This window comes from Lachancea thermotolerans (assembly GCF_000142805.1).
Source record: "Lachancea thermotolerans CBS 6340 chromosome A complete sequence".
NCBI classification, from domain to species: Eukaryota; Fungi; Ascomycota; class Saccharomycetes; order Saccharomycetales; family Saccharomycetaceae; genus Lachancea; species Lachancea thermotolerans.
Window position 1 is genome coordinate 90,124 of NC_013077.1, and position 24,404 is coordinate 114,527.

Sequence of the window (24,404 nt, forward strand, 5' to 3'; positions counted from 1 at the left end):
TTTAGGAATTACATACTCCTAGTTTCCATAACTTCACAGACCTATCCCATCCACTACTGTACAGGTGTGAAAAATCGTGCGATATATCAATTGACATGACCTTGTCAGTATGCCCTTTCAAAGATGCTAACCTTAGCCAACTATCCGATGCGAAGACACTTACAGTTTTATCGTAGGAACTTGAAACCAAGGTTCTCCCGCTAACCTTATCAAATTTGACATCCGATACAATGTTATTGTGTGCCAAAATTGAAAATGGGTTGCCAACTTTTCGTATATCCCATACCTTCACGGTGCCGTCGGCGCTACCTGTAGCAACATGATGGCCATTAGGAGACCAACTAACCCCATATATAGGCTTGGCATGTCCTTCAAGAATCATCAATGACTGCCCCGACCGCATGTCCCAGATGCGGCCTATGGAGTCGAGCCCTGCACTACACAGCAGTGACCCATCACACTGGAAATCTAAGCAATAAACTTCTTTTGCATGCCCTTCTTGCAGTTGCAACTCAACTTGCCTCTCAACGTCCCAAAGTCTCCACGTCATGTCAAAGGATGCGCTTGCTACGTACCTGTCGCTGGGGTGGAATTTGACCTTCACGACCCTTCCTTCGTGGCCTTTAAGCACGGCAGTAGAATCGTTTGGTGAAGATGGCTTCCAAACCTTGACTATTCTGTCCGCACCACCTGTAACTAAGAGCGTTGAGTCAGAGCTCCAGTCCAAGCCGCCAATCTTATCGTCGTGAATCGCATCGAAGCTGGCCAAAATCTCTAACGTTTCGGAGTCGATGATTTTGACGTCGCCATGCCAGCTTCCGCACGCCACCGACTTTTGATTTGGAGACAGTAAAACCCCGGAGACTGGTCTCGAGGACGCAACTTGAGATCCCCACAGCTCATATTTAGATAGCTCCGCATTTAGCTTTCGTCTCTGAACAATTGTTGTGCTAACATCTTGCGAGTCAGCGTGGCCTCTTTCATTACGAAGCCTTTCCCGTGCTCGCCCCAACGAATCCTGTATCAGGAACTGCCTACACTCCACTAGCGACCCACTGGCCGGCGTATAAAACTCTTCGTCTTCGCTCTCACTTGCCTCGCTAGGTCCTGTCTCCAGGGAAGGGCTTTTCGCCTGGCGTTCGAGGAACTGGGCGCGAATATCTGGATTTTGGTACAGCAGGTCTGAAAGGCGATCACGCCTGTCTCTGTTGCTTTCATTTTCCAGTGCTTCAGGCTGCCCGAGGTGTACTAAGCTCTCTCTTACCTCTGTATCATCAGTGGGGACTATCGTCAGCTTCTGCTCACGATCAAACTCTAAGCTCTTTAATGTATCATCTGCTTTCTTGCCCCCATCTTCCACGATATAGCTTGTATCCACGCGAATTTCATCAAACGAGATAGTGCCTTGGCCATTCATAGAGCTATGCTTGGGGAGGCGTTTCTGTTGTTAAGTTATATTCGGTGATCTTATTACTTCTGATCAGCTTTCTAATATCATGAAGAACAGCAGCGATGGCGGACTTGAAACTGAACAAAGAAAGCCATGTTAGCTACATTAAGTCACTAGATTCTAAGCGACAAGATTATGAATACTGGCTGTCGGAACACCTTCGCTTGAACGGTGTGTACTGGGGCTTGACTGCCTTGTGCCTCTTGGACGCCAAGAATACATTCAATAAACAGGAGATTATTGAGTTTGTAAGAAGTTGCTGGGACGCCAAGACCGGTGGATTCAGCGCCTTTCCTGGGCATGATGCACATATCCACACTACACTCTCAGGTATTCAGATTCTGGCCACTTATAACGCACTGGACGAGGTCTTAGAGGGTGAAGCACTGAAACAGTGCATCTCTTTTATTAAAGACAACCAGCTGCCCGACGGATCTTTTCAAGGTGACCGATTCGGAGAGGTGGATGCTCGATTTGTGTATTCGGCACTGAACGCGCTGTCAATTCTAGGGGAGTTGACTCCAGAAGTGGTGGACCCCGCCGTAGCTTTCATCAAGCGTTGTTACAACTTCGATGGTGGGTTTGGGCTATGTCCAGGAGCTGAGAGCCATGCGGCCATGGCATTCACTTGCATCGGAGCGCTGGCTATTGTTGGAAAGCTGGGCGAACTTTCCGCGGACCAGTTTGAGAATATCGGATGGTGGTTGTGCGAGCGGCAGGTGCCGGAAGGAGGCCTCAACGGGCGTCCCAGCAAACAACCGGATGTGTGCTACAGTTGGTGGGTCCTTTCATCGCTGGCTATCATCGGAAAACTGGAATGGATAAGCTTCGAAAAGCTACGCGAGTTTATATTGAAGTCTCAAGACCCCAAGTCCGGAGGCATAAGCGATCGGCCTGACAATGAGGTCGATGTCTTTCACACGATATTTGGCCTTGCAGGGCTAAGCCTCATGGGGTATGATGGCCTTATTGAAATCGACCCCGTATATTGCATGCCAACCTCTGTGACTAAGACCTTCAAGAAATATCCGTATTAAAATGCTATTATATCTAATAGAGGTTAAAAGTAAACCTCTTCTCGAACTACTTTTCTAGAGGAAGGTCGATACTCAACATATCTCGCTCTCCTTTTATATAGAAAACTTCCAACGTTGACAGACTTGCAGCCATTATAAGTAACTTCGAACTGTGAGGCCGTAGTATCACAGATAACCATAAGACTAGGAATGGGCGTGAGATGTAAAGTGTGATCGAGATTCCATATTACAGGCCTGGTAGAACTGACAAATGGGGATATGTGTCCTTGGTCAAGGATGGTTTTTACCAATCTTCGTGATTCTTGAACGCTGGCAGCTAATTGATCTTGGGACTTGACCAGTTGGTCAATTCCTTCGTAGTTGTCATTTAACTCAGGCATTAAGGCATCTTGTGCAAGGGCAGAATCAGCAACTTCGCCTCCGTACTCTTCATCATCCATTATGGCGGGAAATGCAATATTGTGACGCTTGAACCTACCGTTAATATCATCCCTCACTAAAATCAGTTCTTGAGAGAGGTAGGCAACCCGTGTAGGATTAGAGCCCCAGTGGATCTTTTTGCACACTCTATTGATACGTTGAGCGAAAATTCCGGGAATAGGTTTCTGAGGCCACACGCCAGCAGTTCCTAAGCTCACAGTGGAAGACCAGGGGTCATTGTTCCCGGGTATAAAGACAAATGTTGTCTCATTTATAAGTCGCTCGAAGTTCAAAAGTAGCAGTGCTAATGCGTCGAAATTGTTTTTGTAGGCCGATGTGGCGCTGATATTTTTGCTGCTCATTACTGGGAAAAGGGGAGCAGAACTGAAAGAACCCTGAAGGACCATCATCGTTGGCGGGTCCCCCTCTAACTTGGCGAAGACCTTGCGTAGTGCTTCTAGAATTTGAGGTTGATCCAAGAAAAGGTCACCGCCGAGAAAGGCAAATCTATGGTCTGTCAATTCCCTTTCCAAGAGGTGCATCCGAATCTTAAGATCCTTGTCGATTCTTGATATGTAATTGGGGCTCGACTGCTGATGAACCCCCAGCAGGTCCAAGTTGCCAATGGCGTCCATAGTTGCTTCCCTTCTTTCACCAGGTGGATGCGCCAGTGATGCGACGTGAAACTTATGCCCAGCTGAGAAATAGATTCCCTCTGCCAACAGTATACATCCTGAAACGTAAAATGTACCTACCGTAGGGATGGCTTGGGACAAATCAACTTCCACAGAACCGGAGGGATCTTCTAAAGACCATCCACCTTTGTAGTTCGGTCTGAGGAGGCCCAACAACAAAAAGCTTCTGCCGTCTCTTCCAAGCAGGTTTTTGATTTGAGTGATAGTCATGTTTTGGGAAGAGAAACTACCTGGCCCACTGCTCATTGGCCCTGCAATTGATGAAAGAGGATTGAAAGTGTCGCCATGCCCTTGAAAGAGATCATTCCTCATTACCCGATCTTTGACCACATGGTATCGATTCGCAAACATCGCTACGTTCGATTCGGCCTGGGGTATCACCTTTCTAGCCCGCTGCCCTTTGAGGCGGTACTGTCTTGTCGTGTGGTCATAAATAAAGTTTTGCTGTGCGAAAGCGTCGATAATTTTGAAGTGATCTTGCCAGTCAAGGTCTCCGGAGTCAGTAGGCAAGGCAGGTTCGTCAACTTCCATTCTCTGTGCTTCCTCTGTGACATCTGTAACATCTTGATCAACGTCCGGAGCTACCAGAGAACTTGGCAAGATGTTCTGCTCTGCTGCTGAGGGCTGGCGGTTTGCCAAAAAGTTGTCGAGAGTCTTCGGCCTCACAGAAGACTGTGATTCCTCTCCAGCAACCTTTTTCGGAATTTGACTAGCTTTGGACCGCTCTTTAACTTCTTTGATGACCTCCTCAACTCCGACCCTGTCAATGAAAAGCCCTCTCTCTTGCTGATCCCAAATCGCAGCAAACTGCTCTAGGAATTTGAATGTTCCGCTATCCTTCCTCCAGTTCATGCCGAACCTGTTTCCTATGTAGTCTGCCAAAGCTGCTAGCCCATCGGATTTGATATTCAATCCATACTTTTTGGATAAAACGCGATACGCGAGCGGTCTCAGCAGCCCAGGCTGAATCTTCACTGGCAGTGCCACGACCGGATCCATTGCTAAATCTCAGAAGTCTCTCAAGACTCTGTTTTTATCGATGACGCGTAACCTTGTTCATCAACTAATTTTTGATATACATCATATACTCACGCGTGCGCATCTCTTGACAACTAACATAGAACAACAAACACACGTGAAGATAAACAGCCAGCTAACATAGGCTATCTCTGAACACTTCAGGCGTTGTGAATTATTACAGACGGGCTTCATTGATATCTTTGAGTGCTTCGTGTGATATTCGAGTGCTCATTAAAGCCGAACGTCGAGCACAATGGAAGCAGCAAAGAATTACTTCAAGAGCTGGTTCAACGCAGACGAGCCGCGCAAGGTTGAGCGCGGCTCGTTAGACAAGTGGCGCAAACGGTCACAAATGCTTGATGGGTTGGGTGGCCGCGGCGCGCGAAGAGGTCGAACTTCGGTCACGTTGAGGAATAAGACGACGGGCAAAAGCCTGAGGCCCAAGAGAACAGCGCCCGGGATCTGGAACCTGGTAAAGGGCGTGTTTTCCAGAGAGGACCAGGATCTACGCGAGATGAAGAATGCATACACAGCCCTTAAGCTTCGCAGCAATAATCGCGGCATGCAGACCCGGTCTCAGGTTCAAAGGCGGATCGCATCCAGCGCAGCTCTGAAACGCAAGCTGCTCGAAAAACAATACGATGAAAAACGCCTCGATGAGCTGCGGCGGGGCCGCAAACCGGGCCCCAGGGCAGTTGCCCTTGAGCCTCGAAACATTTCTCAGCCCAATTTTGACACTGACCGAGTAATCTTGTTGCAGCACAAGGTGGACGCACTCAAAGAACAACTGAATGAGGTAGAGCGCGAGCTTCACTTGACTCGCAAGAGGCTCAAATTCACTCAGGAGAAGAACGCACTTTTGGAGGGCCTTCTCAACGATGCCAATGTCGATGACGACTACTTAAAATCGAGAAGGCGCATCACCAACCTACAAAGGGAGGACCTAAAACCCGAATACGATGCGCTGCCACCGTCGCCGCATCGCGCTATCAGTCCGTTGGTCACCTCAAGTCCTAGAAAGGTAGAGCTCCCGCAAGACGACTTTTATGAGAGATACCGCTCAATTCCAACCGCAGAACTACTTAGAAGAGACCCTGAAAGCTCTCTGTCCCCAATTAGAGTAGATTTATCGAAATACTCATCCTCTAGGGCTCCTTAGAGGTCAAAACAGTGCGTGGTTGAGCCAAGACTCGAGAGCCAGTGATGAGGTTACCCGGATGTATCTCAAACTAGTCCAGAACTGCCACATGATAAGGAGAAGTTGAGCAAGAACCAGGAAGTAATAGGTTAGGTTCTTGACAACAGTAAAGGAGCACGCCGTGGCCCAAGACCTGAATGCTCAAAGGTTACAATAGGACCCAAAAACCATCTTACTAGTTTGAAGTTTCAAGTGTGCATAATTGATGAGTACGGGCGATTTTCTGACGAAAGGAATTGGGTTGATCCAAAAGGCTATTGATCTAGACACAGCGACCCAGTATGAGGAGGCATACACCGCATATTACAATGGGCTGGACTACCTTATGCTAGCTCTGAAATACGAGAAAAACCCCAAGTCTAAGGACCTCATTAGAACTAAATTCACTGAATACCTCAACCGCGCTGAGCAACTTAAGGAACACCTGGAGGCAAAAGAGGATACACAAAAGAGCAAGAAAGACTCCCCGGCAAAAAAGACCAGTGCAAACTCCAATGATGACGACGCCGACGACAAGAAGCTGAGAGGTGCTCTTTCGGGCGCAATTCTGACCGAAAAGCCTAACGTTCGGTGGGAAGATATTGCTGGGCTCGAAGGAGCTAAAGCTGCTTTGAAAGAAGCTGTGATTCTTCCTGTTAAGTTCCCTCACTTGTTCACAGGAAACCGTAAACCCACGTCCGGTATTTTACTTTTCGGTCCCCCCGGAACCGGTAAGTCGTACTTGGCTAAAGCAGTTGCAACAGAGGCCAACTCTACGTTTTTCAGCATAAGTTCTAGTGATTTAGTGTCGAAGTGGATGGGTGAGTCTGAGAGACTGGTAAAGCAGCTTTTTGCAATGGCTAGGGAAAACAAGCCCTCCATCATTTTCATAGACGAAGTGGACGCGCTGACTGGCCAGCGAGGCGAGGGCGAAAGCGAAGCTAGCAGAAGAATCAAGACCGAGCTCCTAGTACAAATGAACGGTGTCGGAAACGACTCTCAAGGCGTTCTCGTGCTTGGCGCTACCAACATCCCATGGCAGCTTGATAGCGCCATCAGGAGAAGATTTGAGAAAAGAATATATATTTCGCTGCCAGACTTAGCCGCTCGCACCAGGATGTTCGAACTCAACATTGGCGAAACTCCCTGCAGCCTTACCAAGGAGGATTACAGGACGCTGGCGCAGCTCACAGAAGGTTACTCTGGTAGCGATATAGCAGTTGTGGTCAAAGACGCGTTAATGCAGCCTATTCGTAAGATTCAAAACGCCACTCACTTCAAAAATGTGTCTGAGGATCCCGAGCATCGCAAACTGACCCCTTGCTCCCCAGGAGACAAGGACGCTATCGAGATGAGCTGGGTTGACATCGAAGCGGATGAGCTACAGGAGCCAGAGCTCAACATCAAAGACTTCCTCAAAGCCATCAAGACAACAAGACCCACTGTCAACGAGGAAGATCTGCGGAAACAGATCGAGTTCACTCGAGACTTCGGCCAGGAAGGCGATTGACGGGTCACTCGCGATAACTCATAGACTCAAATTAATGTCATAATACATAAAGCGGGGTTTAACAATACAATATTTAGCGCATACCAGCGTACGAAAACTTTCCTCGACGTCGGACGCTTTAGTCGTAGAAGCTAGTGTTGTTTTCACGGTCGGATACTTTTGCGCTCTCGAGCCTCACCTTGACCACGGCCACGTTCTGGCCTTTGGTGTATACGCCCGCGTCAGGATTAGCTTTGAGAAGCGCTTCTTCGTAGTATCTGAATTCCTCACTGGATGGGTCGACAGCTTCCGCGCGCCCCCTCAAAGTTGCGCTCATCTGCGAAAGCTCGGACTGGTTCAATTCCTGAAGCAGGTTGAGCAGTCTGCTAGGGTGGTCTGGGTTTTGGGCGGCAGCGGCTGCCGCGGCGCTCTGGGGCTCTGGTGTTGGCGTGTTGGACATGCTGCTTTTACGCAAAGACAGCTTTTTGGCGGTGACCCAGTCGTGAATCAACACGGACACCTCCGGGTTCTGAGCAATGTTCTCATACTTCTCTGTGTCTCTTTGCGTCGCCATAATGATGTAGTGGCGTCTTTCGCCCGTTGCACCTTTCTCCTTGTCTGCAACAAACACCTTCTCTGGCGAGATGTAAGTGTAGTTCATCAAAGAAACTGAAGGAATGCACTCCGGCTTGGAGCAAGTGGCCAAATGAAGATATTTGGAAGTCTTCAACAGGCTCAAAACATGTTCTGGCAGGCTATCAGGGCACGACATTTTACTGTTTGAGGCTTTGGATAGAAATTGTACTCTTTGCCAGTTTGCGCAGAACGACCAAACCCTTTTTAAGCTTAATAAATACCCGGCATCATTTTCTGATGAGCAAAAGTGACCAGGGACCGCTGTAAATCATGGGTTCGAAACCTCAAGGGGACGTTAATTCTTGAATATCTAAAACGACTTTTAAGAAGCTTGGTGCTTCTAGAGAGCGCATGCTGCTACCGCGGATTTTGTAATGCATTGTTAGAAGCCAGCCAGATCCGTTAAGTATCGCGGCGCTGGTTGAGTTTGTCCTTTTTTAATTCTGCTATGACGGGAGACCAGCTGGCCAGGATGTCATTGCATTCCCGGTGGAACTCGGCAAGGTTATCGTCATTGGTAATGACCTTGAGCAGTTTGTGCAGTTTGCTGTGCTTCAGGGCCTCGAAGTCGAAGAACTGTGGATTGGCCAGCGTGTTTTCGGTGATTTTTCCAAGAAGCTTGTGGGACTCTTTGATCTCGTCAGGGCCAGGTGGAAGCTCGCGCTGCACCAGGTTCCGCTGGAGCTTGCAGCGAAATAGCAGTGAGATCTCTACACGCTTGGCATGGTCTAGGCGCGATAGTTTTTTGACCGCAGAGGGCGACTCGGGCATCGAGCGCGACTTGAGGGAAGCGGAGCTTGATTTGGTACCAATGCTGCCATCGGCGCTGCCACTGGCAGCTCTGCGTGCTTTCGGGTAACCGCGCGGCGGCGATGCGGATGCAGAGCTCTTTCTGAGCTTGGCTCCGCCGGCCTTGAGGCCAGCGGGCCGGCCCTCGAATGGGTCTTGCCCTGCCTCGACCTTGGTGTCCGCCTCAGCGCTCTTCTCCCACTCCTCTATCCTGTTCTCTTCCTCCAGCCTCTGCATTACAAACTCGTGCAGCGAAGTGTAGTCCCGAGCTTCTTCGTAGGCCCCTACAAGTCCTGGGTCCTCTGTGGCGGGGGCGTCTTCCAGAAACCGCTCAATCGTGCTCTTCGTCAGCCGCTTCAACCTCGCAGGCTTGTCCCAGTAGTACGTCTCATCGTTGAAGAAACAAACTGCTACGCACTCAGCCCTGCGTCGCCTGTACACGTCCTTGCGCAGCAGTCGTTGTGGGAAGACCACCGCGGGCCACGGCGCAAAAGAGCCCACTTTGCACAGCACTAAGTCGCCTGTAGTTAGTTTCTGCTCCATAGAGTTGCTGCTAAAACACCTAGCCAAACGCCGCTCGACCTGCCGAACCTGTGTTTACACTTGTTCTCTGGCTACTTTTCTCATTGGTTAAGAGCCTAATGTCAATATTTAATTCAAAGATTCGGGTAACAAGCTAGCGGTGAAGCTCATCGCGCGTTTAGAATAAGCGAAGAGGACGCGCACGGGCGCTCATTACGATCCAAGCAGCAGGGAACGCCAGCCGCCAGTGTTGGGCTGATTGGTTCAAAGGTCCTTCTTGCAGTACATTAACTACTTTTAGTTAACTTTCCTTGGCGATCTGCATGTGGCTCTCAGGCCTCGAAGAGACGTGCCGACCGTTCGTACCGGCCGCTCTGGGCGATCGGCCACCCGTTTTCAACTCTGCGGTACAAGCGCTGCTCAGGAAACTGTCGAGGCCTAGCGCGTCGCCTGCTGGCGTGCGCGCAACGTCTTACAGCAGACCTTTCCTAACGCGCGCGCAAAGTAGGCGTACTGGAGAAGCACGATAGTGCACTACATCACGCATCTGGAATGCTCACGCGTTATCGAAAGGGTGGGTTTCGATGTTTTGTTGATGCACCTGTACTAGCGACGCATGACCATGTTCGCGATTTAATGCGCGGTCTCGTTTGGGTGCGCTCGTTCTTTACGCGATCTGCGGTAGTTCTCCGCGCAGCTGCCCGGCCTGGTTTAATCGAAAGGTCACCTCGGCGGGTCCGAGATAACGGTGCACCTGGCAATATGTGCTGTCTAAGCAACTGGTCATGGAAACTTGTCAATTTTTCAACTGCTCATCGCTAGGGAAAGAGTCATCAAAATGACCTCTCGCGGGACCTGGACAAAATACACCGACAATGCACCGCATATGCCGGGCCATAGCAGCAAGTATTAAAGCCAAGCCTCCGCGCGCAGTAAGGATGCCAAGAAAGACATCCAGAAAGCCAAAACGCAGACTTTTAAGCGATCTGAAAAAGGCGTGATTATATAATATTCGACAAGATTATGTCAGAAGCTAAGCTCGAGGCGCTCGCGACCGTTGGGACCAGCGAAAAGGCTTCGACTGTGAGCGTGACCAGCAGGAGATCATATAACGGCGATGAGCTTTCGGAAATACAGCAGGACCTCGCGCAGAAGCACGGTGTGAAGCAGCGGAAATTGGAATGGAAAATTGACATATGTGTGGTGCCAGCGCTGGTTCTCCTGTACTTTGCAGCGTTCCTTGACCGGATCAATATTTCAAATGCCAGGCTTTATGGAATGGAAGAAGATCTGGGACTTCACGGCAACCAGTTCAATGTGGCGCTGACAGTGTTCTTCGTTCCCTACATTGTTTTCGAACTGGTTGCTAATTACCTGGCCAAGCTGTTCAAGCCTCATTGGTGCTTCTCGGTAAGCATGTTCATGTTTGGGTGTTCGACCATTGGGTGTGGTTTCGTCAAGTCGTTTGGTGGGCTCATCACTGTACGTGTATTCCTTGGGGTCGCCGAGTCTGCCACCTTCGGCCTAATATTTTACATTCTATCGTCCTATTACACCCCAAGGCAGGCCCAGAGGAGATTCTCATGCTTCTTTAGTTCTGTGACTTTGGCAGGCGCGGCTGGCGGGTCCATCGCGCGTCAAATTTACACAGGTATCGGCAACAAGCACCTTGCCAACTGGAGATGGATCTTCATTATTGAGGGCGCGGCCACGGTCTTTATTGCGTTCCTCCTGTTTTTCATCACCCCCGACTTCCCAGAAACAGCCAAATTCCTCAAGCCCAACGAAAAGGCATTTTTGAAGGAAAAATTGCAACTATACTCCAGGGTGGAATCTGGGTTTGAAGTCAAGTTCAACTGGCGCGATTATTTGCCGCTTTTCAAGGAGCCCATTTTCTACGCTAATGCACTAGCATATTTAGGGCTCCTTGTTCCAAGTTATGGCTATGCTTATTTTGCAACTTCCATCATCAAGCTTCTTGGTTACACTGCGGTCAGCGCCCAACAACATTCCGTATATCCATGGCTTGCGGCTTTCGGATACATTAATATTGTTGCCTATCTCTCCGACCGCCTCCAAAACCGTTGGTGTTTTTCTGTTTCTTCGAGCATTATTGGAATTGCCGGTCTTGCAATGGTTTTAGGATCATCTGCACCCCATGTAAGATATGGTGGTTGCTTCGTGGCTTCTCTGGGGCTTTATGGCGCTACTCCGGTGGTTGTGTGCTGGACTTCTATTAATTTAGGCGGGCATTTGAGGAAGTCTTTTGGCACAGCCTTCCAAGTTGGGCTTGGAAATATCGGCGGGATCATCGCAACGTTTTTGTTTCTACAAAAAGATGAGCCCAAATACACTTCTGGGCTTAGCGTTTCTATCGGGTTTGTGGGCCTTTCAATTATCAGTCAACTTTTTATTGTTTTCTACTGCAGCTTCATGAACAAGAAAAAGATGACACTAACGTACATTGAGAGGTTTGAAGAGCTTCCTATCGAAGATCGCGTCCTCAAGGGTGATCTGAACCCAAATTTCAAATACCTGTTATAATGTTGTAACGTTTATCACTTAATTAGTAATTTTACATTTTGATCTAAATATTGAAGTTTAAGTTTTAACTCCTTTAGGGAGCTTTCTTTTAGGGCCACGAGCTCTGGACTTTGTTGGATGATTAAGTTGATTGTCCCCATCTGATGCCCGCGGTCTCGAGATATCAGTCTCCGATGCCGGGCGCAACATTTTGGCTATTTTATCATTATCGAGTTGCGCCATGAATGGAATTGCTTGTGGCAAATGAGCTCTATTTGAAAGTTCTGGAGCTGTTCGGCTTTTACCCTTATTCGCAAGTTGCTTGGCGGCAATAAGGGCTGCCAATTCACTTTCTGGGGCTTTTTGGTTGTTTGCTTCGGTTTTCGCTTTCAAAGGTGAACCTTTGGATTCTACAGTAGGCTCGAGTTTTTGAGGTGGTTTCTCGGAGACTTCAGTGCCCTCGAACTGGCTCAATTTTTTAGCCTTGATAGCTTCAAGACGCTTCATAGCCTCAGGCATCGAAACTTTGCGAGATGGTTTTGGTGGGGGTTTGCTGAGACTCTCTCTTTTATTCACAGCTTCGGGCGTTGACACCTTGCGAGCCGGTTTAGGTGGTGCTTTGCTGAGGCTTTCCCTCTTTGAAAGCGCTTCAAGAGCAGAGACTTTGCGGGGAGGCTTAGGAGGTGCTTTATTCAAGCTTTCTCTTTTCGAAAGAGCCTCCGGTGTGGATATTTTGCGTGCTGGTTTCGGAGGCGCTTTAGCAAGACTCTCTCTTTTAGAAAGAGCCTCAGGAGTAGATACTTTGCGTTCTGGCTTAGGAGGGGCAACATTCAACCTTTGCCGCTGAGATGCGGTTTCCGAAGCGGAGCCATTTCCCTCAATTGAGCGAGGGACAGACTTTAGTGATTCTTGTCCATCAAATTGAGCACTATCATCCTGAACCTTTGGTCTCCTCAACTTTGGTATAACCAACTTTTGTTCATCGCTTCTAAAGCCAGGCTCACGGGCGTCAGATTTTTTAAAACTCTGCGCGGGTTTCAAGCTTGATCTCAATGAAAGGAAGCTTACTTCAGCTTTTTCATCGCTTTCTGGTACTGGTTCTTTTTGAGGAGATTTACGCTTTGGCGGGATAACAAAGGGTTTCGGACTTTGTGCCGAAGAGTCTTGTAGCGGTCGAGAACTTTCTGTTTTGAGTACAGAATTCATAAACATCTGGGGTGTGTGCTGAGGCTTCGCAATTGGAGAGGGAGACTTGGGCTCTCGGACTGGTGTCGAAACCGTGACTTTATTTTTCTGAAGGGAGTCCAAATAGGATGTTGGCTTGCTTTGAATCGAAGGCTTGCTTTGAATCGAAGGCTTGCTTGGTTTATCCAGGGACGCCGTAGTTAGTTTGTTGTTCTCGAGCGACTCCAAGTAAGAGGCTGACTTTTTCAGCGTCTCGGGCTTAGGCGGAACTGGCTTCTTTGCACGATCGCTTAGGATTTTTATGAATCCATCGGCCTTCGAGGCCTCTGTCAAGGAGGCAGGCTTCCTAGGAGGCGGTTTTTTGGGTACTAAGGAATCCCTGTTATCAATTGAGACTGCCGTATTTTTCTGAAGCGGGGTAGAAGGCTTTGTCCCCGTTTCAACAACCGGTGACGCGGGCGCAGCGCTTTTCAACCGCATTGAAAGATCTGGCACCCGCGCAGGCTTGGCGGGTGCGACGCTTTTCGATGGCACTGAAAGGCCCAGCGGCCGTGCGGGTTTGGTTGGCGTGCTATCTTCTTCGCGATCCGGAGGAGGAAGTACTGGCGATGCGGCCCGTCTCGTAGGCAAAGGAGGCGGAATTTCATCATTGTCATCGCCGTCGTCCGCGAGCGTCACGGTCCTGACGACCCGATTTTCTCGAGGCCGGCCGCGCGAAGGGAGAGCGCTGACCAGAGGGTCGCCCACCGCTTCACGTTTCAGCTTCTGCAGCAAAAGGTAATCTTGCTCTGACACAGTGTAGCGGCGAGTGCCATCCGGGGAACTATCAAGACCGAGCGCAGGGGCCGAGCCCGCATCACTCCGCCTGGGCGACCCGGCGCCTCTTTTCGGCGAGAATGTCCTCTCGTAGTTGTACGCCGAACGGTATGCAATCTGTGGAACCGATCCAGAGTACTTCGTGGGGGAGGTTCCGGAGTCATAGCCCGTGTAGTCACCGTCCAGCAGCCTCTGGGCTCTTTCCAAGTCCTCAGGCCGATACTTGGGCCTCTGATCATGTGCATCCGGCGAGCGCCGGCTGCCATTTCTCGCGCTGTCCAGCCGCTCCACCCGCGCCAAATAGTCCTCAAGCTCTGGGTCCCTGAGACTAGACGCCTCTCGCTCCATGTGGTCAATAACTGATGCTAGAAATGCTTGTCTACACCTTCTCCGCCCGCGTCCCCAGGACTCGGATCTAGCGATTTCGTGGTGTCTTTGAATGGAAGTGTTGATGTCATCTATCACGAAACATATCGTGGATTGATGGTTTTACTATACAGTTACACTTTATGGAAACGAAGATTGACTTGACGGACTGGTTCAACGTAGTTCAATCGCGGGCTTCTTCTTGCCGAGCCAAATCTGGGACCCACAAAACACGAAGAATACTGCGTAGACGAGCACGGCCATAAAAACTGTGCGTGCAACCCTAGAAATTGTAGTTAGTATTGAAGCGAATCGTTTGAAGCGGTCGGGAGGCCGCTCCGGAGTTGGGCGTGGAATGCAGGGGGACATACGCTGGTCCATCCTCGGGGTCGTTGATGGACCCGACGAAAGACTCGTGGTTGGTGTTGAATAGGTGAGCGATCACCGAAAGGATCACGACACCGAACGCCGAAATTACGGTGCAGAACCAAGCTTTACCGGACTGTAAAGAAGGGGAGGGTGGTTAGTATGGGGGGCCAGAGAGAACGGTGCACGGCTGGCGCGGCACAAGCTGCAGAGTGCGAGCTATCGCGAGAGAGCATACTGATACCACTGGCTTCATTGCGTGTGTGTGTGTGTGTGGATTCTTGGGGGAGTAGTTTCTAAAGGTAGTGGAACGAGTAAGGTGATCTTTATGTGAAAGTTGTTCTGAGGGACTGGCACGTGTACTGTTACGATGGATAGATTTTTAAAAATCTCACGGGCATCCAACAAGGTCTCTTGGCCCAGTTGGTTAAGGCACCGTGCTAATAACGCGGGGATCAGCGGTTCGATCCCGCTAGAGACCATTCTTTTATTTTTTGCTTCATGGATATAGGCGCTCTGAGTGGGGAATGCCTGCTAAGAATGCCAACTACGCACATGTGGTGGGGACGCTAGCGGGCGCCCTCCGGCAGTGGCAGTAGTAAACCTGTAATATGTTCGTTTACGCGATTATATTATGTGACAACAACGGGAAAATGTACAAAATTTTACAGAGGTGTTATTTACTCGTCGTCTTCCAAGGTCTGGGCGGCGATACGGTCCAAGTCTCTCTGGCCGTTCTCGGAGATTCTTCTACCACCCTTTGGAGAGATCTCGACAATGCCGATCTTCTCCAAAGCCTGTAGGACCTTTCTGTTGACGGAGCCGGAGGCGTCGACGTGCTTGGAAGGTCTGGAGCCTCTGTTCTTGGCGTTACCGTACAACTTGTTCAACTTGCCGACACCGACCTGCTTTCTCATGTAGATGTGTCTGGCAACGGAGGCGGCACGCATGTAGAACCAACCTTCGGAGTCCTGTGGAGGCATCTCGTTACCGGCGGAGGTCTTGACAATGTCAACGTAACCTGGCACCTCCAACTTACCTTGTCTTTGCAAGAAAGAAGCGTAAGCGGTGATGAAGTCTTGGGCTGGAACGTCTCTGTACATACAGTTAGTAGGGGGTTCTTTTGGTAACGCAAACATGCGCAGAAAGCAGGAGCGGAACGGGCGACACAAAACGGCGGACACTGTGTGCCTGGAGAGCGCAGAGTGCGCCCATGCACAGCTAGTCTCTGCGCTCTCTCGTTTGTCCTCGTCTGGTACCGGGACCACCACACGTTAAGACTGGCCGCACGGACCGGGCCTTTCCGAGTAGATGATGCCGTGGCGGGTCTCATTTCGATATTCAACCTCTGGAAACCTCTGGAAATGCTCGCATCGTTTGTTTCGCCTGTTGTCCACCTCTGCTTCCCCGCTGTCTAGCGATTCCACAAGTTCACGTACCTAACGGAAACACCTGGCATCTTTATCCTGTTGATCTCTGGTTGACTGTGACCTATACTCAAATTTGCCAAAATGCTTATATCTTTCCGTATTCGATACACCGGTAGCAGGCGAAGGCTGAGCGGCGAGAGTGCGACACGGACTGGCTGCGGTGCTCCAGACAGGCCCGCCTGGAGCCCGGCGGGCGCGGGCCGGGGACCTCAAGCATCGTAGGCAGGAGCGTCTGCAAGCGTCTGCCTGGAAGCTGGGCAGGGGCCAGACGGATTCCCGCGAGAGGCCCCTGGGCTAGCAGGGCAAGGCGTCTGCCCACGACATGTGTGGACACCCACGCAAATATAAAATGGGATAAAATTTCAAGCGGTTATTTTCAGCACACTTGGTGTACGGATGCAAGTCAAACACAATCAGCACTAAGTACGACAGTAACGTGAGCACATGATCATGGTTATGGGAGGATCATTACATATGAAGAACACTAGGAAGAACAGGACGGAGCCTGGCAGATGCGGGCCAGAGTTTCGACTTTTGAATCGCACAGATGTGTGTTTCTGGTCAACAAGCGTGTGACAGGTCATACCGGGTGGAATTCTTCGATAACGCGCTCTACGGCAGGAGAACTCCTCTCGCGTAGCATCCGAGCTCGAGATCTCTTCTGCCATCTGTCTACGAAGGTCACGTGCGCAGATCGTTGAGCGGCTGTTCCTGCGCGAAGCAGGCGCAGCGCGGCAACCCCGGAGACTAACGAGACGTCGACATCTATTATAATACAAGGGGGTCAGCGCGCGACCTCGTTCTGGTTTGCACACAGCTGTTGTCCTTAGATTGGGATTTATGTAGTTTGCAGGTAGTAGTGCTATGTAAATTACACCTTGAAACCTCTAGATCTCCGTCTACCTCTAGCCTTCTCGAACTTGCGGCCCTTAGACATGATTCTTGGAGCCTTGTGCTTGTGAGGACCAGCACCGAAGTGTCTGACGGCCTCTCTGGAGTTTCTTGGGCCTCTAACGATCAAGGTGTTCTGACCCTTTGGAGCTCTGACGGCCAACTGGTCCAAGGTGATGCACTCACCACCAGCCTTCAAGATGGTGGCTCTGGCGCCGGCGGTGAATCTCAAAGCGGCAACGGTGGCCTTTGGGAACTCGAAGATTCTGTTGTCGTCAGTGACGGTACCGACAACGACAACGGTCTTGTTGGCAGCGCCCTGCTGGTTCAAAGCCTTGCCGATTCTGGAAACGGAGACAGGAGGTCTGTTGATCTTGGACAAGAACAAAGATCTCAAGACAACCTTGTTGAATGGAGCATCAGTACGACCTGCGGAATATTAGTTAGTACCACGGAGAAGGCGAGAATAAAGGTCTAGGTTCTGCTCACTTGCAGTTCGCACGGGTGGGCCTGCCTGCTGTGCGCTGGCGCGCCAGAGTCTGGCACTGCAGGTCCCCGTACTCGCAGAACGAGTCTCAAGCCAAAGTATCCAAAACAATAAAGAAAACAGTCTACCGCCGCGCACCGGAGCCCCACAGCGTTCCGCAGCCACGGCCGGCCTAGCTTGAGCCACGCAGAAACGTCGTTTCCGCAGTGAGCCAGCCCAATCCCTTACTTTCCATGAGGTTTAAACTTTCAACATACGAGCCAAGAAAGTGTACAGCTTCACCAAAAGCTTCAAGTACACATTGTCAGACTTTGGAGCGGTTCTGTGACCGGATCTCTTGTGCTGCTTAGTAGTGTGATCGATACCCATTGTGCAGTTCCTTGATGTTCCGAGACACTATGGAGCAAGATGCTGGATGAGCTCGCTTAACATTTTTTTACAGGTTCTGTCCCGTGGAAGCTTCGCCATCCAAGCTGCGTGGGTCGAGGAGGTCAGCTGATCAGAATTCACATCTGCGAAAAGCTCGAAAAAAGCAGACAAGAAAGTTTTGAAAATACAAAATGCATGGGTGGAACAGTCAAAAGTTGTTTCATGGGAAAGTCCAGTTTTTCAGGTTAGCGATGCGCTCGCTGAGAGCCCTAACGGCCGGAGTTTTGGTATGGTGGGTGCTCTTCAAGTGATCAAGGGATACCGGGCATCTGTAACGCGGTGAAAGAGCACTGTATGCTGGATTAGCAGACTGGTTCTCAGGGGATTAGATAGGGAATTCCTAGAAACTTTGGTAACTCACATGGCGAGTTGGAGGGGGGCGGTCACTGGGTCTCACCAGCTATTTCAAACTTGAGCAGTGTTTTCTGGTTGTTCCGTGTGCGCACTTCTCCTCGGCTGGGCGATTCACTTGCTGGCGCACCTTTAGCAGGACATAGCTGCAGCTTGTGCTTCATGACACTGGCATCTGAATAATGGACATGTGATCGATCTATTTCTATTTCGCACACCTTAGCGTCCCGCTCTGCAGCTACGGTCTGAGAAACAAATCTGGAAACAAACCAGGAAACATGTGGGAAACATATTGGAAATGGGCGACAGACGTGCGGGAAACGTGCGGAGACATGCTGTAAAGGCGGATCTGGGACAGGAAAGCGAATGTGTGTCCCGCTTCAGATGATCTGGCCGGCTATCTTCGAGCGCTCGGATTAGGTCATCGCATAATTCTCGTTACTGTCATATATCATATATAAGATATGTGTCACGCTAGCATGGGTCGGTGCCGCTTCCAGTGCTAGCACGGCAGGCAATCGTGCGTGGGCTAAACCTTGCAAATCCTCACACCCGCGCACAGGAACCTCGCTACAGCGTAGCTCAGGCCTCCCGCCAGCATGAGGCACGTGGAGAAGATGATAAACTTGTTGTAGTCCGACACCGAGCCCCTGCCAATGATGGTACCAGCGATGGGGATGGTGGGCAGGGTCATCATCGCATTCAGTAGGTATGCAGTAGAGTAGCGCTTGCCAAAGTCGCGGGTTTTGGAGATCTGGCCGATGCACACCGCGGTTAGCGAGAAGATGGACCCTGAAAAGAAGCCGTACAGTAGGTAGTAGGCCCACAGCGCTTTGGGGTTGCCGCCGAACGGCAGCCAGATGGCGAAATTGACCACGACCGCCATGAGCGTCATGACAATGACGACGTTGAAACGGCCTGCGTACCGGTCCGAAATGTAGCCAGGGACGTAGCGGCCTAGGATCTGCATGGCGTTGCCTGCGGTGATGAGCGTGAAGGAGCTGCCCTCGCTATTGCCGCGGGCCATTGCGTAGGACGCAATGTAGGTGCTGGTGGCCAGAATGGAGTTTTCCGCGAGCGAGAAGCCCAGCGTCGTGAACACATACTTGGCGTCGCAGAAGTATTTCCAGTTGAAGCTCCCAAGCACGTAAAACTTGGCCATCTCATGCTTACTGGAAAACGCCTGCGGCTTCTGCTTGACGCGCTCGCGCGCGAAAAGGCACGCGAATGACAGACAAGCCAGACACACGAATGCCAGAATCCGCAGGGCCCATGGAAAGCCGACTTCGACGTAGAGCTTCTTGAGCATGAGCGGGAAGATGATCCCGCCCAGAGACCCGCCGATCGTGGCACAGCTCGTTGCCATGGCGCGCTTGCGCGAGAACCAGGTGGCCACGCAGCTCACCAGCGGCGTAGTGAGGATGCCGTTGGCCAGGCCGCCCAGGACGGAGAATGCCAGGATAAATTGCCAAATGGTGTGGCAGTTTGCCGTGGCCACCAAACTGGTCACGAAGAGCACAGTGCCGACAACAATGGCGCCGAAGCCGCCGTTGCGGTCGAAATACGCGCCCGTAAGAACGCAGCTAGCGCTCACGATCGCAAGGTAGAGCGCAAAAATCCACGATACGCTTGAGGACGAGTCTGACGCCAGCTGGTGCTTCGAGATGTAGCCTTCGAGGGCACCGAGCGAGTTGATCACGCCCCACGCCGGCAGAAGGCCCATAAAAGAGCCCAGCAGCGCCAGGTAAGCGGCCACGCCGCCGTCGGGAAACTCAGATTCGTCTTCGTCGTCCGTGGACCCTGTGTGCGACAGTTGGTCCAGCGTTGACTCACGCACATGGTCGTCAGAGTCGCGGCCCGTGCCGCCGCTCTGAGGTTTGAAGCCGGAAGCGTGCGCTTCGAAGCGTGTGTGAGGACTGAGGATGAGCTGCTGAGGCCGCTTGGGGAGTATTGAAACCATGTCGTATAGCGCGAACGATGGTGAATTGCAGAGAAGCGAAGTGTGGCCCCAGAGGGCAAAGTTTTAAAGCTTTGGAAGCAGCGGAATAATAATGGCTTTATAAAGAACTGCGTGGCGCGTGAGTCACGAAGACACGCGACCCGCGCGTTGCACACAGGGTACTACATACAAACGAAAGCGCAGGAGCGAGCTCGTGCTGCGCTTACAAAGACTTCAGAACGTTCTCGGCGGAGGAAACGTTGACGCCGGTCTTGTCTGGCTCCTCGAAGGTGGAGACGACCTTACCGTCCTCAACGACGACAGCGTAACGGTAGTTACGCTTGTTGCCGAACACTTCCTCGGAGTCAAACAGGGTGTCACCGGACTTGGCGAACTCGCCCTTGGTGTCAGCGACGATGTGCACCTGCTCTGGGGTCTTGAGCGACTCAGCCCACGCCTTGGTCACGAAGGCGTCGTTCACGCAGGTCACGAACACGTCCTGCACGCCCTTGGCCTGCAAGTCGGAAAGGTGCGCGATGTAGCCGGGAACGTGGCTAGCGGAGCACGCTGGAGAGAACGCGGCTGGGACACCGACGATGATGTGCTTGCCCTTGCTGACCAACTTGCCGAGGTCAATGGAGTTGCTTGGAGCGTTCTCCTGCACGCCGGCGAGGCCGGTCTTGATAACGTCACCTACTTGGAACATTTGTGTACGAGTTGTGTTGTGGAAAAAACGGAGGCCTGAAGCTGATGCTGGTCTGATAGCTGAACGGATTCCGTGAAGCATTATGGTTGTAGCCAACGGTGGCGATTGAGCGCTACTGAGCACGCTTATATAGGGGGGATTTAAGGTGCGCCGTACAAACGTACATGGAGTCGGGGTGACGTGCTTTGCTATAACGTAGACAAACGTAAGCTTGACGAAATAGGCGCGGCGTCGCGTTGTAGACGGCACGAGACGGCGCACTGGCGCGCGAGACAGAGGCGTGGGGTGCTGGCGTGGCCACCGGAGGCAGGCCAGAGTGGCAATGGGCCCCGACGATCCATGCCACGTGACACGATCAATATTATCAAGAAGATCATTATCCACGACACCACGTGACCGCGATTTAATGGACTATCACGTGATCTGCTGGCTTTTCCACTCCCTTAGAGAAACTGTGTTAGCCTGCGATGCCCCAGATCGGGCATCGCTGGCTATAACTGCAAGTGTTCCGCGATGACTGGCGACGACGCGGGCTACGGCGACTTCGCGGCATCCGAGGATGAGAACTACGACGACTTTATGGCGTCCGACGAGGACGTAAGCATCGAGATGGAGGACGAGACCGAGGACGAGGCCGAGAACGAGGGCGCTGCCGAGAACGAGACCGGAAGCAAGACCAGACAGGGCTCGGCAAGCCGCAGGGATGATAGCGGCGCCGAAAATGGCGCTGGAAAACCCCAGGTGGAGAGCGGAGCCGCGGTCATGGCTTCGGCTGCGCTGCAAGAGGCGAGACGCATGGTGCAGGAACAGCGCTGGTACGAGGCCCGGTCCGCCTTGGACGGCGTGCTACAGAGCTCGACACTCGACCCGGATCGCGCCTTTGGAGCGCGGCTCGAGCTGGTTCGGTGCTGCTACTTAAGCTGGGTCTCGCGCCAGGAAAACGCCGCGGGCCCCGCGGAGCTAACCGAGCACTCCGAGCTCCAAGAAGCCTGCGGCCACCTGCAGCAGCTGCAAGCGTATGTCGACTGGCTCGAGCCGGAAGTTCTGGATTCTGCTGTCTCGCGACTACTGGACCTCTTCGCGCCGCCGCTAAAGTCCAAGCTGCTCTTTGAAGGGCCTGCCGCCTCTGGTTTGGGGCCTCGAGCAGCGGTCACACTTCTTGAGTGCTGCGCGCCTCTTGCAAGGCACGAATCCGCCCAGGATCTACGATCGCGCGTCCTGCAGCACCGGCTCGGCTTTAATGACCCCCCGGGCGGGTCCCAGCGCCGCCAGATGCTCGACGAGCTGGCCACCATCTCTGGCGGCCGGCTGGACTCCCTTGAGTTCCTCATAACGACACACGTGCAGCAATTCCTGGCAGACCCACAAGGCCTCGACGTTCCCCAGCTCCAAAGCCTAGTGTCGCATGCGTCGGCGCTGCTGCAGAGGTCTCTCACACAGCCCCTTCGCCTGCTTTCCCTGCTAAGCTTCTGCGAAGCGATCATCGCCCTCAACAACTACTGCTCGCCCCACGACCACGCCAAGCGCCTCTCTGAGTGCCAGACGGCCTTTTGGAACTGCTACAAGCACCTCGAAGAGCTTGGAGACCACTCGCGCTTCCGGGACCTCACTCTTTGTGCCTTCGTGCTCTCCAGCATGCTCCTAACAGGCCAAGCGGCCAACGCGCATCAAGCCATCACGCCCTTCGAGCTCGAACAGATCAAGGTCATCGAGTCGACACCACTGGTGCAAGACTTGAAGCACATTTACTCGGATTTTGTAGGCTACAACTTGAGCGGATTCGCCGACTCTCTGCGCAAAATCAAGCAATTCCACCTCCAGTTGGCTGGGCTTGTTGACGCCCTCATACACCTGCTGCAAACGCGCATGCTCTGGAACCGCGTCGCCAGGCTATACTCCTGCATCTCGCTGTCGGACATCCGCGCGCAGCTGCAGATAGGGGACTCTCCGCAGCTGTCGCGCAACGATTTGCTCACTATTCTGATGAAGAGTATCATGAACGACACCGCGCAAGTCTACTTCAAGCTGGACCTTACGCACGACCTTGTCTACTTCGGAAAAGAGAATCGTAGGCCCTTATGCCCTCTTTCCAAGCACTTGTACCTTTCTGCGAAGTCCGATGCTGTTACAAAGTCCCCTAATACACCATCCTGTAATTCCTTGAAAGAATGGGTTGACAACATTGGCGTCTTCGAAACAAAGCCCCGCAGGCTGAAGGACATGAGTGCTGTGCAGTTTGTCCACGAGCTGCAGCAGTCTCGAGAGTGTACTGCTGTGGCGGACTCAAGTGATCAAGCGAAGCCTTTGAAGTACTCTCAGCTTCTTCAGTGCGTCCGCGATGCGCTTAGCTAAACGCGAAACCGCCGTGGACCGCTGAACCGCGAAAAACGAGCCACGCTTCCCCGGTAGTCTTTAATCTAGCGGGCCAGACCCCAGTTGGCAGGGACAAAGCCCTGCTTATTGTCTACTATTGTTTTTGCCGTGCATGAAATTTTGTTTGTTTTTTTTTTCGCGTTTCGCGTTGTTACGCGAAAATACGTTGATCTTCAAATGCCAAGATCGTCGAAATTGGATCAAAAAAACTGAACAGACCCCGAGCGTGCACGAAAAGTCTGGTCTGGGCGCCTCGCAACGCGAAATATGGTTTCTCCTCTACCGCCAAACGCTGCGCGGCTTACTGCGAACACACAATTTGCCTGCTGTTAAGCTACGGTTCGCCCACTGTTCCCACTGCAAACGTACTTTCGGGTGAAAAGTTCTCATTTCGTTTCGCGGCCGTTCTCTTCGCGGGCTCCCTGCCCAACATGTATAAAAGGGCTTCTAGTCATGCACCCTTAGTTGAATGATTATCGATCTTTCTTTACACTTTTCATTTCCCCATCGACCGACCAACTCGCAATACTTTCCCTCTAGATACAAAAAATGAAATTCTCTATCGCTGCCTCCGTTTTCGCTGCCGCTGGCGTCGCCTCTGCAACCATCGCCGCTGTTTCTCAGATCGGCGATGGCCAGATCCAGGCCACTGTCCCAGGTGCTTCTACCTCGGCCGCTACCACTACAACTACTTCAGTCGCTACTCCAGCCTCTACTCCAGCCACTGTGGTGTCCGCTTCGACCTCTGCCACCACCGAGTCTGCTTCCGCCACCACCTTCACCACTACTTTCGGCGGCTCCTCCATCTCTTCCCCAGTGGCCAGCTCTCAACGCTCCTCTGATGACATCACTTACGTCGACATCACTACCACCCCTGAGGTCACCACTTCCCAGGTGAAGACTGAGAAGTCCACATCTACCCCTTACTCATACACAACTCTGGCCACTCAGAACTCCACCGCTACCGGTAGCGGCAGCTCTTCTTCCGTCAGCCTGAGTGTGTTCGAGGCCGGTGCGCAAAACATCGCTGCTGGTGCTGGTATCGGCGCTCTGGCTGCCGGTGCGCTCATCGCTTTATTGTAAACCTGAAGGACTTCCAGCCTACGCTAATAATAGGGAAGCCCTCTAGCAAAATTGCCTGCGACCAGCTCGCTGCTCTTATGTACCATAAATATCGTCATACGCTAGTTTAGATCAAAGGAATGCATTGATTGCTGATCATACCAGCTTGAGGCCATTTGCCTACTTAACTGCGAACAATTTTCGAAAACAGTTCACATGCCCATCAATTCACATAGCCCAAAGTA

General features: G+C 51.7%; 16 protein-coding genes and 1 non-coding gene across 17 annotated transcripts; 7 read left to right on the forward strand and 10 right to left on the reverse strand.

Annotated features, from left to right (window-relative positions):
- Position 1: 1 nt before the first annotated feature.
- PRP4 (U4/U6-U5 snRNP complex subunit PRP4) lies at positions 2–1,417 on the reverse strand (the record flags this gene model as incomplete). Its single annotated transcript, XM_002551455.1, has 1 exon — positions 2–1,417. The coding sequence occupies one exon, from the start codon at positions 1,415–1,417 to the stop codon at positions 2–4; it is 1,416 nt and encodes a 471-aa protein (XP_002551501.1).
- A 95-nt stretch (positions 1,418–1,512) lies between these two features.
- Positions 1,513–2,487, forward strand: BET2 (Rab geranylgeranyltransferase BET2; the record flags this gene model as incomplete). The annotated part of the gene is made up of 1 exon (XM_002551456.1): positions 1,513–2,487. One exon carries the CDS (start codon positions 1,513–1,515, stop codon positions 2,485–2,487), a length of 975 nt encoding a protein of 324 aa, XP_002551502.1.
- Positions 2,488–2,510: 23 nt separating this feature from the next.
- Positions 2,511–4,601, reverse strand: DPB2 (DNA polymerase epsilon noncatalytic subunit; the record flags this gene model as incomplete). The annotated part of the gene is made up of 1 exon (XM_002551457.1): positions 2,511–4,601. The coding sequence occupies one exon, from the start codon at positions 4,599–4,601 to the stop codon at positions 2,511–2,513; it is 2,091 nt and encodes a 696-aa protein (XP_002551503.1).
- A 274-nt stretch (positions 4,602–4,875) lies between these two features.
- Positions 4,876–5,781, forward strand: CSA1 (Csa1p; the record flags this gene model as incomplete). Its single annotated transcript, XM_002551458.1, has 1 exon — positions 4,876–5,781. One exon carries the CDS (start codon positions 4,876–4,878, stop codon positions 5,779–5,781), a length of 906 nt encoding a protein of 301 aa, XP_002551504.1.
- Positions 5,782–6,025: 244 nt separating this feature from the next.
- On the forward strand, positions 6,026–7,309 carry VPS4 (AAA family ATPase VPS4; the record flags this gene model as incomplete). The annotated part of the gene is made up of 1 exon (XM_002551459.1): positions 6,026–7,309. The coding sequence occupies one exon, from the start codon at positions 6,026–6,028 to the stop codon at positions 7,307–7,309; it is 1,284 nt and encodes a 427-aa protein (XP_002551505.1).
- Positions 7,310–7,427: 118 nt separating this feature from the next.
- Positions 7,428–8,060, reverse strand: KLTH0A00990g (pyridoxal 5'-phosphate synthase; the record flags this gene model as incomplete). Its single annotated transcript, XM_002551460.1, has 1 exon — positions 7,428–8,060. The coding sequence occupies one exon, from the start codon at positions 8,058–8,060 to the stop codon at positions 7,428–7,430; it is 633 nt and encodes a 210-aa protein (XP_002551506.1).
- Positions 8,061–8,326: 266 nt separating this feature from the next.
- Positions 8,327–9,256, reverse strand: PDP3 (Pdp3p; the record flags this gene model as incomplete). The annotated part of the gene is made up of 1 exon (XM_002551461.1): positions 8,327–9,256. One exon carries the CDS (start codon positions 9,254–9,256, stop codon positions 8,327–8,329), a length of 930 nt encoding a protein of 309 aa, XP_002551507.1.
- Positions 9,257–10,258: 1,002 nt separating this feature from the next.
- KLTH0A01034g (KLTH0A01034p) lies at positions 10,259–11,779 on the forward strand (the record flags this gene model as incomplete). The annotated part of the gene is made up of 1 exon (XM_002551462.1): positions 10,259–11,779. One exon carries the CDS (start codon positions 10,259–10,261, stop codon positions 11,777–11,779), a length of 1,521 nt encoding a protein of 506 aa, XP_002551508.1.
- Positions 11,780–11,836: 57 nt separating this feature from the next.
- Positions 11,837–14,107, reverse strand: BSP1 (Bsp1p; the record flags this gene model as incomplete). The annotated part of the gene is made up of 1 exon (XM_002551463.1): positions 11,837–14,107. The coding sequence occupies one exon, from the start codon at positions 14,105–14,107 to the stop codon at positions 11,837–11,839; it is 2,271 nt and encodes a 756-aa protein (XP_002551509.1).
- Positions 14,108–14,299: 192 nt separating this feature from the next.
- Positions 14,300–14,747, reverse strand: KLTH0A01078g (uncharacterized protein; the record flags this gene model as incomplete). The annotated part of the gene is made up of 3 exons (XM_002551464.1): positions 14,300–14,408; positions 14,497–14,627; positions 14,730–14,747. The coding sequence occupies 3 exons, from the start codon at positions 14,745–14,747 to the stop codon at positions 14,300–14,302; spliced, it is 258 nt and encodes an 85-aa protein (XP_002551510.1).
- Positions 14,748–14,899: 152 nt separating this feature from the next.
- On the forward strand, positions 14,900–14,973 carry KLTH0A01100r. Its single transcript has one exon. It is a non-coding gene; the product is annotated as a tRNA-Ile (tRNA).
- Positions 14,974–15,171: 198 nt separating this feature from the next.
- RPS19A (40S ribosomal protein eS19) lies at positions 15,172–15,950 on the reverse strand (the record flags this gene model as incomplete). Its single annotated transcript, XM_002551465.1, has 2 exons — positions 15,172–15,586; positions 15,931–15,950. 2 exons carry the CDS (start codon positions 15,948–15,950, stop codon positions 15,172–15,174), a joined length of 435 nt encoding a protein of 144 aa, XP_002551511.1.
- Positions 15,951–16,792: 842 nt separating this feature from the next.
- On the reverse strand, positions 16,793–17,668 carry KLTH0A01144g (60S ribosomal protein eL18; the record flags this gene model as incomplete). Its single annotated transcript, XM_002551466.1, has 2 exons — positions 16,793–17,241; positions 17,557–17,668. The coding sequence occupies 2 exons, from the start codon at positions 17,666–17,668 to the stop codon at positions 16,793–16,795; spliced, it is 561 nt and encodes a 186-aa protein (XP_002551512.1).
- A 940-nt stretch (positions 17,669–18,608) lies between these two features.
- On the reverse strand, positions 18,609–20,039 carry MCH4 (Mch4p; the record flags this gene model as incomplete). Its single annotated transcript, XM_002551467.1, has 1 exon — positions 18,609–20,039. One exon carries the CDS (start codon positions 20,037–20,039, stop codon positions 18,609–18,611), a length of 1,431 nt encoding a protein of 476 aa, XP_002551513.1.
- A 202-nt stretch (positions 20,040–20,241) lies between these two features.
- AHP1 (thioredoxin peroxidase AHP1) lies at positions 20,242–20,805 on the reverse strand (the record flags this gene model as incomplete). Its single annotated transcript, XM_002551468.1, has 1 exon — positions 20,242–20,805. The coding sequence occupies one exon, from the start codon at positions 20,803–20,805 to the stop codon at positions 20,242–20,244; it is 564 nt and encodes a 187-aa protein (XP_002551514.1).
- Positions 20,806–21,237: 432 nt separating this feature from the next.
- Positions 21,238–23,076, forward strand: RRI2 (Rri2p; the record flags this gene model as incomplete). Its single annotated transcript, XM_002551469.1, has 1 exon — positions 21,238–23,076. The coding sequence occupies one exon, from the start codon at positions 21,238–21,240 to the stop codon at positions 23,074–23,076; it is 1,839 nt and encodes a 612-aa protein (XP_002551515.1).
- A 570-nt stretch (positions 23,077–23,646) lies between these two features.
- On the forward strand, positions 23,647–24,180 carry TOS6 (Tos6p; the record flags this gene model as incomplete). The annotated part of the gene is made up of 1 exon (XM_002551470.1): positions 23,647–24,180. The coding sequence occupies one exon, from the start codon at positions 23,647–23,649 to the stop codon at positions 24,178–24,180; it is 534 nt and encodes a 177-aa protein (XP_002551516.1).
- Positions 24,181–24,404: the final 224 nt, after the last annotated feature.